This window comes from Vulpes lagopus, chromosome 15 (assembly GCF_018345385.1).
Source record: "Vulpes lagopus strain Blue_001 chromosome 15, ASM1834538v1, whole genome shotgun sequence".
NCBI lineage: Eukaryota > Metazoa > Chordata > Mammalia > Carnivora > Canidae > Vulpes > Vulpes lagopus.
The window spans coordinates 16243922-16255212 of record NC_054838.1 but is presented as its reverse complement, the minus strand read 5'-3'; the positions used below and the strand labels follow the sequence as shown (position 1 = coordinate 16255212).

Sequence of the window (11291 nt, the reverse complement as noted above, 5' to 3'; positions counted from 1 at the left end):
ATTCATACAATTACATGTGCGTATCATTTATAAATAAGTAAATTGTAAATACCAGGCTGTGAGGTAGAAGGAATAAAACCTGGTGCTTAAATGAGGCAATTACTCGATAGCATTTGGCACAGTGAAGTCACAGTGGGTGCTCACTAATGACTAGTTCCATTTCCTCCCTTGATGACAAACTGGACGTGAGGGATGGACGGGAGAGTCAAGGATGGCTCCCCAGTGTGGCCTGGAGTGGGAGGTGGTGCTATCATTCACTAAGACTGGAAACACAGGAGCAGGAGCAGGTTCTGGCACGTTCCTGGGAGGAAATTGGGAGTCTGAGATTCGACCTACAAACCTCCAGTGGAGATGGACCCCAGGAAGCTGGATATACCATCTGCAGCTCTAGGACATTCTGGCTTGGAGGTGAAGTTCAAAGTCATTAGCAGGCAGGAGGTTGGGCCCGCACAATGACAGAGGAGACCGGCTGCGGCGGGACCTGGGGGGGAAGGTCGCGATGAAAAGCCCGGCCCTGGAGGCTGCGGAGCTGTAGTCACCAAGGTATGTAGGAAATTTGGAAGGAAAGCGGCAGGCGCCAACTCTGGAAACTTTAGTCCTCTAGGCGCCCCAGGAAGGAGGGCGTGGTCTGCAGGTTCGAGTGCTGGGCAGAGGCGAGTAAGGGGCTAGAAGGCACCCAGGGGGTTGAGCAACTAGGTCAGTCGGGGCTTGGTGTATAAGCTGGAGGGCAGGGGGTTGGAGGAGGATTATGTGAGTGTGAGTGTGTACGTGCGTGTGTGCGCGAGCTGGGAGGGGCAGGAAGGTGATCGAGGGACCAGGCTGACGCCCGGCTGATGCCTGCGGGGCCGTTCAGCCGCCGGGAGTAAGTCGCCGTTTGGGGGGCCGTGCCCCCGGGTCTCACCTTGGGAGGCGTCCTGGCGCGGGGGGGGGCTCGGGCAGTCGGGTCGCGGCGGGAGGCGCTCTCGGGGCCCGGCGGGCGGCGGCGGAGGCGAGCTCGGAGGAGCCGGGTGGAGCCTGGCCCCGGGCTGCGGCGGGCGCGCTTCCGGCCGGGGCGCGGGGCGCGGGGCGCGGGGCGCGGGGCGGCAGCTTCCCGGTGGGCAGCGCCGCGCGGGCGCGCAGGTGGCGGCGGGCGGGTCGACTGCGCGGCGGCCCGGCCCGCGCCCCTCTGCCGCCCGTGGTCCTCTCCGCTCCGCGCGCAGGTAGGGCCCCGCCTGGGGGCGCGCGGCCGGCCGGCTGCCTCGGTGGGGACGTGGCTCTCCGCTCCGGCCGCGCAGGCCCGGGCGCCCGCGGACCTCGGCCCCCGCCCCCGCCCCCGCCCCCGCCCCCGCCGCGGGCTGCGCCGCGGGCTCCGGCCTGGCCCGGGCTCCCCGGCTGCGGGCTGCGGGCTGCGGGCTGCGGGCTGCGGTGCGGGCGGCCCCTCCGCCGCGCTCGCCGTGCGCCCTGCCCCGCGCCGCCCGCGCTCCAGCCCCGCGGGCCGCCCCTTCCGGGCCCTCGGCGGTGCCCCGGCCCCCGCCCCGGCCCTGTCCCCCGCCCCCGCTCCCGCCCCGGCCCCAGCCCCGGCCCCGGCCCCCGCGGGCGCGCGATGCTGCGCTGCTGACCTTGACGCGAGCCGCGGCCCCCGGAGGTCGGAGCCTCGGGTTTCCCGGCCCGCCCTGGTGGCGGCGCCGACCCCGACCCCGACCCCGACCCCGACCCGCCCTGCCCGGGGCCTTGCCCCTGCCCCTGCCGCCGTCTCTGCGGCGGCCTGGGCTCCGGGGCCTCAGGTGAGCCAGCCTCATCTCGGCTCCCCGGAGGCCTACATTGGATTCGCAGGGTTTAGAGAAATGAAGGGACCCGGGACGTGCCGCCACTCAAGCCCCTGGACAAGTTTCTAGGTGTTGGGCGGCTGGCCGGATGCCCACCGCTGGGGTGGGGTTCCACCTGAAGGCAGGGAGATGGACAGAATGACAGGGCGCGGGCTCATTTGAGGCCTTCATCCTTACCTCTTTGGCTCTCTCCCAGGATGGGAGGTGTACTGGCCTCTGAAAGTCTGCTTTCTGCCCTTGAACTTCCTGGTGGCTGCTTTGCCAGTGGAGCTCCTAATGGCTCGTCTTGGCTGGCAGAGGCCTCTGGGGTAAGTTCTGAGAGACCTGGAATAAGACGGGCTTGCTAACTACAGTGTCATTTTCCCAAACTGTCAGATCCTTTGTATGTGTCTGGAAGCTTGGGGGGGAGGGGTGACAAATTAGGAAAGGAGCCAGGTGAAAGCTGGAAGGAAGGAATTTTAGCATGGTCCTGAGCCCATGTTGGCCATCTGTCTTGATGCGGCGGCCAACGGTTGGTCAGCTTCAGGGAAAAGCTGATGGTGGCTGGAGCCCTCGAGGGAGAAATTCCACTCCTGGCTCTGGGGCATCAATGCTGAGTGGTAGTTGAGCTACTGAGCCAGGCAGGCAGAGTCCCTGTCAGCTCTTGCCTCCCTAAGTGTTGGCAGCAGGTTTGGAGTAAGAAGAGTTGGCTACAACTCTGGGTGAAATTCTGAGGGACTGGCTTGCTGTGAAGATGATGGAACTGGGGCTGCCCTAAGAATCATGGCATTTACATGGATAGATTCCCGGACCTCTTAGTACCACCTTCAGCACACTCTTAGTCCTTCTGAAATCCTAGATAAGGACTGACTGAGGAGCTTTCAGCTAGGTGCAAAAGTTCTTTGAGACATGAGGCCTGTTTTTCTTGTCCTTACATTCCGTGAATCACTCTTCGGATGGCCTCAAAATCAATCCTAGATCTTGACAGTATCATGGGCAGGTAAAATATAGCCTTAGGATTAAGCAGGGAGATACCTTTTCTCCCCTAAAACTACTCATTGGCCTTCCTGGTCATCTCCCCCCCACCCCCCCAATGTATTAATCGCTTCTTCTCAGTGATCTTCTCCGAGATCTTCTCAGTGCTGACTGCATATCAATGAGAGGAGACCTTATCTTTGGGCTTTGATATAAAAGGAGCATAGAAAGATGGGCTGGTGGCTGGAGCTCTGGCCATGTAAAGTCAGCAAGAAGTATGAATCATAGAGAAGAAGGCCATTTCTCCTGATCTGGTTTCACATTTAAACATGGTTTCCTTCTCATTGCTCCCAAATGGGAGCTTGAGTGAGTATCTGGCACATAATGGTGCTCAATAAGTAATAGTGAATAAAAGGATTCAGTGTCTAGATGAAACTTCATGCTTCTTTTCCCAGTTGGACTCTCTTGTACCTGATATCGTGATGACAATGATGTTGATAAATACTTACAAAGCACATACTATGTGCCAGGTCCTATTCTAAGCCTATTCTAGCATATTTTCGTATGCCAACTAATTTAATTGCCATGACAACCTATGAGGTTGGTACTGTTATCCTCATTTTAGGTCATGAGTGAATTTGCCCTCCCAAGACAAAGTCACAGTCTCCTCCTAAATTCCGACTGTTCCCAAGGTTTTTCTATCTCTTTGGTTCTACCAGGACCCTTGGCCATTGTCCCAACCTATATTTTCTTAGCTGAGCTGCTGCCCATCTCTATCTAGACCTGATGGAATGGGTCTCACATCCATACCTGGGCCTTGGGAAGACAGCATTTTCTATGTTGGAAAATAAAGGCTCAGGTGAAAGGCATTTTCCAAAGCCTGTGCCACGGATATTAATAGGTGTTTTTTCCTATGGTGGCAGTGGTCAGAGGGTCAAATAAGTGTGTTGGGCTAAACAGAGTCAAATAGCTTTCTTTACTAAAGGACTCTCTGGTGTTTGGAATCTGCTAATAGAAATTGTATGTGATGGGATCCCTGGGTGGCGCAGTGGTTTGGCGCTTGCCTTTGGCCCAGGGCGCGGTCCTGGAGACCCGGGATCGAATCCCACGTCGGGCTCCCGGTGCATGGAGCCTGCTTCTCCCTCTGCCTGTGTCTCTGCCTCTCTCTCTCTCTCTGTGTGACTATCATGAATAAATAAAAAAATTAAAAAAAAAAAAAAGAAATTGTATGTGATTGGCTCCCTGAGAGGAGCCTGCTTCTTCCTTTGCCTGTGTCTCTATCTCTCTCTCTGTGTCTCTCATGAATAAATAATTTTTTTTTTAAAAGGGGCACCTGGGTGGCTCAGTGGTTGAGCATCTGTCTTTGGCTCAGGGCATGATCCCAGGATCTTGGAATCGAGTCCCACATTGGGTTCGTAGCAGAGAGCCTGCTTCTCCCTCTGCCTATGTCTTTGCCTCTCTCCTCTCTCTGTGTCTCTTATGGAAAAACAAATTTAAAAAAATCTTTAGAAATTGTGCATGAATCTCCATAAAGTATTATGTGTATGCAGTATTTTCCAAGTCTTCTGACCTTGTATGTTCTACAGACTATACTTTGGAAAGTGCTTGTTTAGACTGAGGCTATCCATGGTCTGCTTACAGGTGCAGAATAGAATTCCCTGAATTGGATCCAGGTAGATTCTCAGATGGATGAGCTCGGATGCAGCCCCCATCATACCTCCCCCTCCCCAGAACATGTCAGCAGAAGGAATCACTTGCCCCTCCTCCCTTCTGGCAGAACAGTACTAAGGACTTGGACCTTTTCCCCTTATGCTTTAAATTCGTTTAATTATTTAATGAATAAATATTACCCTCCCTCTAGGTTGCTTGTAGCTTGCCAATTGTACTGTTTATGAAACAGCTGTGAGGACAGGTGGGTTGTAATCTCTGGGTAGCTAAAGCCCAGCAGCAGCCCAAGGATCATGTGTCAACCCTGTAATCCTGCTCTGCACACACAGGAATCATTATGTGGGCTCAGGAAGGCACAATCTCACGATTGGACATGAGGAGGTGACTCAGGCCCAAGTCAAGGGCTAGAGCTAGCCTCCTGGTAAACAACTGACCCATCCTTTCTGGGCTCCTGTCCCCAGGATTTCAACAGCACCACAGAAATAGCCATTTTGCTCACGGTTATTTCCCAGACCCACACCATTTGTCTAAGTCACTGTATTGGTTCTGAGCCTTGCTTTCAGAGGGCTGCTTCTGTGGCTCCACTGTCCCGAGGGGAGCCGAGGTGGTGGTGGCAGGGTGGTGGAGTTCAGCCAGTGCTCAGAAGGCTACTCAGAGCTGGAGGCCCACGTGGAAACCCAGAGCGGCAGTAAGAGGGGGAGGATGGGGGTGGGGGGCTCAGGTGGGTCAGGAGGGACATCCTTCTTTTCTGTTGTGTATGTGTGTGTGCATGCATATGTGTTGATATTCTGGGAGAGCCTGTCAGGCTGTCCAGTCACCTGCGATGTCAGCTTCTTCCAGGGAAGAAAGGAAGGAGTGGGACAAGGCATGCCAGCTTTTCATCCTAAGCCTGCTCCTGTACTGAGGAGTCTTGTCCCTGAGTCTCTGTCTTTTCCTGGGAAAGGAGGGAGCAGTTCAATAGTCCTTGGCTTTTTTAGAGGAGGAGGGGAAGGAGGAACTCTATTGGCAACTGGGCTCAGCACTTCCCCTGTCAGTCCTGGGGTGGCTTCAGGGAGGTTGCTTTGGGGGGCCTTCTGAGGAAAGGCAGGGCAGGTTGTACTGTAGACAATCCCCTTGGTAAAACGAACCTGGTTGCCGGGCCAGGCCTGAGGTGGGGTTCAAATGGAAGCAGCAAAGGTGATGGTATGGTATGTTCCTGCTCGGCTTTCAGGGGTCTGGTCATTCCAGGGAGGCTGTGGCGTACCTTCTGTGCTTGGTCAGGGAGGCTGAAGGTACTGCTGTGTTGGGGCGAGAGTGGCTTTCGTTTCTTGCTTTGGAGAGGTCTGTGAACAGGGCGAGGACACCGCATTCAGCTACAGCAGCTGTGGAGAGTTGGCATTACCTGGGCCCTTTAGGACCTTTGGAAATTTTCCACTTCCATTTCGTATTCATGGAAGAGTTTCCAGCCCGGACATTTCCTGCTCTTGCTCAAGGCTGCTCACAGATATGCAAATCAGAGACCTCCCACCCCAGCAGCGGCAGGCAGGACCCGGCTAGCTGCACTCACACTGACTCAGCTCAGCCTCCTGGGCGCACACGGCCCATGGCCTGAGTGCGTCGCCGGTGTGGCATCCTTAGGATCAGCCATGGAGACTCCAGCACCAGGCTCAGGTCTGTGTCATGGGTTCTGACAATGGGAGTCTGGCAAGAGCAAGAAACAGCTTCATTGGTGTGAGAAGGGGTTTAAGTAGTATCGTGCTCCCTGTTGCGAGGGCCTGGGGTGCCATGAAAAGTTACTGTTTGTTGACACCGGTGGCATTTTATAGCTTTTTGACTTTGGGACAATCCTTCAAGCTCTTCAGAGGGTGTCGTTTTTTAATAGCAAGATAAGCTAAACCCTAGCTGATTGAATTTACAGTTAAGGCCTCCCAGGCTTGCTGGCTTCAGCTGACAAACGGTTGACAGACGGTTGAAAGCCAGGCTTGAAGAGGCAGCTGGAGCTGACGCTCTGTTTGGCTTTCCTGGGCATGCCTGCCCTGCCAGGTGTCTCTGGGTCTCAGACGAGATACGAGCTGTGGAGGGAGGGGCTGGCAGGTGGGAGTTGTCCGCCAAGGATGTCCAGAAAACAGGTGGATAACAGGCTCCTAAGGCCCACCGACTGGGTTACTGGGTCCGTACTAAGGTATGAAATGAAGTCTCCACCACTTATTTAAGACACTAGTAGTAATTCTGCAGGAGATTGATATGGGTCTGCAACAAAAAAGATCTATATGGGCAAATGCTACTCTGTGATCCTATCCTCAGGTCTTTGATGTGCTCTGGGAATCTGGGGTGGGGAGCTGTGGGATGTAGCATCTCCCTGGTAATTGACCAGAATACCTGTTTCACCAGCAACAAGTATTGACTTTTCATAAGAACCATTCTGGAAAAGGCTGATATAAACTATTTTGTTGTTGTTGTTGTTGTTGTTGTTGTTTTTGTGCCGAAACCCGGGATGATATAAACTATTTAAGGAAAAAGGAAGATCTTTGGTTGAAAGGTGCATCCAGAAAAGTATGTTTAGTTGACTTCCGCAAGGTAAAAAGGCTTCAGAGAAAAACATGGCAGGATCTGATATAAGAGCCCTCAGACACAAAGGACCCCCCCACCATGCCCATTTCTGAGGAGGCCTGGTGGGCTGTGGCTGATTCAGGCCTGGATATGTTTGTAGGGATAAGGGCTAGGGGGTAGGAAGGTGGTGGTCGGCATTTTCTGTCCAGGGCAAGAGCTAATGCAGATATAGATCTCAGTGGCGTAATTCCTTTGGGTGGCCTGTCTCTGATGTGGGTTAGCTGGGAGAGGACCCTGATTACCAAAACCTGGGTTGGAGAAGTTTGATTTTTCCCCCTTGTTTTCTTTTCTTAAAAAAAAAAACAAAAAACAACAAAACCTCTTTAGTCTATTTTTTTTTTTCCTGTCTTCTTTGTGCTTGTGAAAAATGACATTATAACGGCATTTGGGGCCCCTGGGTGACTTAGTTAAGCCTCTGACTCTTGATTTTCACTCAGGTCATGATCCTGGGGCCCTGGGATGGAGCCCCTCATCTGGCTCCCTGCTTAGTGGGGAGTCTGCTTCTCCCTCTCCCTCTGCCCCTTGCCCTACTTGTGCCCTCTCTCTCTCCTCTCTCTCTCTCTCTAAAATAAATAAATATTTTAAAAAATGACATTATAACAGCATCAGTGATCAAAATCAGATATTGCCTCATACACAGGCAATCCTGTCAACTGGTCATTTGAGTGTCTGTCTCCCTTACAGCCCTATCCTTGAGGGGATACATTTTCATATTATTGTAATCAAAGCATTGGGTATAGTGTTATGTATTAATTTTTTCATTTGCTGTCATTTCCCAGTATTTTTTAGAGGATTACACTGTCCTCATAATTATAGTTTTGGTTGCTTAACTTTTTTTTCAAGTGAGTGTGCTCTCTCTCATTTGGACATTTTAAAGCAACCATAAAAATAGTGCAGGTAAACATCTTTGCGCTTTTCCTTCCTTCAAATTCTTTTCTTAGAAGCCATTTCTGGAAGTGGGTTTACTCTGTCAAATGGTGTGTATGCCTTATGGTATCCGCTGCCTCTTGCCTGGGCCCTGTTTGATGTCTATTTCTGAGATGCCCCGTGAGGTTTTGGAATTCTGTACTTGACCCGCGGCCTTAGGGTTGGGGGGTCAGGGGTCCAGCTTTGTTCTCACCTAACAGCTCCTCCTGGATCCAGTTCTTTGTCTTCTTCTCCATTTCTCTCCCTGTCTCTTCCCTCCGAGCCCCGTTCTGAGGGCTTCCAGCTTCCCCTTCTGTAGGCTCTATCAGGATGTGGACATCTTCGCAGTTAGCTCTGGTCCTCTTCCTCTGTGCAGGCCAGGCCTTTGCTGTCTTGCTCTCTACTGCCACAGACCAGAACAGTTGTGTGCCAACTTCCTTCCTTCTCAGCGGTGCCCTCCCACTGAACCCCCTGGAGGGGAGAGAGGCCCAGGAAAGGCATGGCCCTGTGGGTGGAGAGGAGGAGGAAATTGGTTTCACAGTCAAGGGATCCACAGATGTTCTTTGACAGGTGTTAGGAGCTGGCTTTCTTCCTGCCTGCCTGTGTCATGAATCAGGCCTATGGGCCGCAGAGACGACCAGAGCAGCAAGCCTCCCCAGGCACTGGAAACCTCTCTGGTGCCTAGAAATTGCAGCACTTAGAACTGAGAAGGCCTTGGAGACTGCTTAGTCTCTTCCCTTCATCTCGCAGAGGAGAAACTATGAGGCGCAGAGAGTGACTGTCACAAGGTTGCCTGGTGAGCCCTGCCTGCCCTGTAATTGCTTCCTCTCCGGGCCACACAGCCTCTGGGCCCTGCCTTACCTTCATCTTCTCTCGGCTGACTAAACCACCTTTCTCTTTAAACTGTCCTCAAAGGGACGCCTGGGTGGCTCTGTGGTTGAGCATCTGAGTCCCAGGGTCGAGTCCCACGTCGGGCTCCCTGCACGGAGCCTGCTTCTCCCTCTGCCTCTGTCTCTGCCTCTGTCTCTGTGTCTCTCATGAATAAATAAATAAAATCTTAAAAAAGCAATAAACCTTCCTCAAAGAAACTATGGTGATAGGTATAGGACACTCTTCTTCCAGGGCTGTTCCTAGGGGAGGTGGCTTGTTGACAGGATGCAATATTCCTCCATTCTGTAAATGCGACGCTGGGGACAGCGAGGAGACCTGCCCTGGTGCCCAAATGGACAAAGAGAAGCACCACGATGTAGTGGTTAAGAAGACAGACATGGAACGTGGTTGCCTGGGTTCAGATCCCTGAGCAGAGAGGTTCAGAGAAGAAAGGGGCAAGGAGGCCAAAGGCTGAAAACAGCACAAATCTCTGCCCACTTAATAAAAGTGGGACCTGGCCATGTTCACTCGCTGTGCCTTCACTTTCTCATCTGTAAAATGTGAATAATAGGATTAACTAAGTTATTACATAGACTGGGCTTGAAGGAATATACTTAATAAATCCTATATAAATGTTGAAAGACAGACAGACAGACAGAAAAGAAGGGAACCAACCAGGTAGTTGAGGCCAGCTATTGATAGGAGGGAGCCAGCATGAAGAAAAGTGTTTAGGGCACGCTTCTTTGAGGAAGTGAGTGTTCAGTTGGGCTGTGAAAGGTAAAGAGTATCCCTGCCTCTAAGCAGTTATTTGATTTGCTGTGCCTTGTTCCAAGTTCCAGAAAGTTTGGCAGATGGTAGAACCACGATGGCAGATTCTTTCTTTTCAGAAAGAATAATTGTTTCTGAACAATAAAACATAATTGTTTTATGTGATGGAGAATGAAACTTTGGATGCCCCAGAGCACCATGGTCATCCTGTGGGACCTTGGGCTAGGTCATTGTACCTTTGGGGTTTAGTACTCCCCTCTGTGCTGTGCGGAGTGAGGTTTGGTCATTGCTGTACCCAGAGGGCCTCCGGATAGTCTGTAGGAGGGGAGGGGGGCCTGAACTCTCTTCTCCCTTCCCTGTCATGGAAACAAAGCCAGGAGTGCTGTGGGTCCCCTGGGTTCAGGAAAACAGAAGCACACGTAGTTAGACAGTCCATTCTTGGACTTCTGAACATTTACTTTCTCATGAAATGTGAGTGGCGCTACACTCTTCACACCCAATGACTTAGGGAGTTAGTTTTTTGTTAAAGATTTATTGAGTTATTTGAGAGCAATAGAGAGTGCGGGTGGGGCAGAGGGTGAGGGAAAGAGTCTTAAGCAGACTCTGTGCTAAGTGCGGAGCCAAACACGGGGCTTGATCCCATGACCGTGAGACTATGACCTGAGTCAAAATCAAGAGTTGGACACTTAACCTACTGAACCATCCAGGGGCCCCACGGAGCTTGTTTTTAAAATTGGCATGCTGAGTTTGGTCTGAGTAAGACAGCTGACCTCCAGGCCAGGCCAGGCCCTTGTGTTAGGACCTTCTGGCCCCCGACCCCGCTGACTCAGGCCGTCCAGGAATTCAGAAAGGCTAACGCTCACTCTTTCTCTGCTAGCCGAGATGCCGCGCCAGTTTCCCAAGCTGAACATCTCTGAGGTGGATGAGCAAGTCCGGCTGCTGGCAGAGAAGGTGTTTGCCAAAGTGCTCCGTGAAGAGGACAGCAAAGATGCCCTGTCTCTCTTCACCGTCCCTGAGGACTGCCCCATTGGGCAGAAGGAGGCCAAGGAGAGGGAGCTGCAGAAGGAGTTGGCGGAGCAGAAGTCTGTGGAGACGGCGAAAAGGTTTGTCCCCATGACCCAGTTCATGTGTGCACAGGCCCAGGGAGGCCAGAGGGTGTGTGTGTCCTGAGATAAGCTGGCATGTCCCTGGGAGCTGAGTTTATTTCTTAACTGAGACCATTTAGTTCACCACTTACTTCCTGAAGGACGTTTCAGGGCCTGCATTGGGTTGAAGGATCAACACCCACTTTTTCTCTGCTGGTGTTTGAGTAACAAATCGTGTGCATGAAGACATACTGTTTGCAAATGATATTTCCGTGTTCTTTTCGGAAGTTTGAGGATTTTGTGGGAAGCATCAATTTTACTTCTTCTCGTCACTTGACAAGTGCTTGGCATTATTAAATAAGTTTGCCAGGTGCTGTACCGGGCACTGAGGATTCACTAATAAGCAAGATCAATACAGTCCCTGCCCCGGATAGCTTACGGTTAGCTGGTCCAGACAATAATTAAGTAATGGGAGAGATTAAATAAAACATGGCAAGTTATGATAAGTGCTCTATCAGTGAGGGTCTAACCAGAAAAACAGAAACCGCACAATTACTGGATATCAGATGTTAATACCGGGAATGGTTACTGAGGTGGTAGGAAACTGAGAAGATAAGCAGAGGGCAGGGAGGTGGGCCAGAGACTA

The 11291-nt window shown here is 52.2% G+C and overlaps 2 protein-coding genes across 10 annotated transcripts in view; one reads left to right on the top strand and one right to left on the bottom strand.

The window, feature by feature from the left end:
* Positions 1–332: 332 nt before the first annotated feature.
* Positions 333–1778, bottom strand: LOC121476569 (basic proline-rich protein-like). Its single transcript, XM_041730663.1, has 3 exons — positions 1599–1778; positions 902–1520; positions 333–481 (listed from the first exon to the last, which is right to left on the bottom strand). Exons 1-3 carry the CDS (start codon positions 1776–1778, stop codon positions 333–335), a joined length of 948 nt encoding a protein of 315 aa, XP_041586597.1.
* The window catches only part of AMPD3 (adenosine monophosphate deaminase 3), a 46467-nt gene continuing 35610 nt past the window's right edge, over positions 435–11291 (top strand). The window contains exons 1-3 of one of the 9 annotated variants that reach the window (XM_041729803.1): positions 736–862; positions 2002–2113; positions 10438–10663. In XM_041729803.1, the coding sequence (XP_041585737.1) occupies positions 10443–10663 (221 nt within the window). In that variant the 5' untranslated portion in view covers positions 736–862; positions 2002–2113; positions 10438–10442. Of the gene's footprint in view, positions 544–619; positions 697–732; positions 863–1079; positions 1200–2001; positions 2114–4979; positions 5116–5592; positions 5615–5963; positions 6078–10437; positions 10664–11291 lie in introns of those variants that run through there. The other 8 variants (XM_041729804.1, XM_041729801.1, XM_041729806.1 and 5 more) reach the window with 8 other exon arrangements.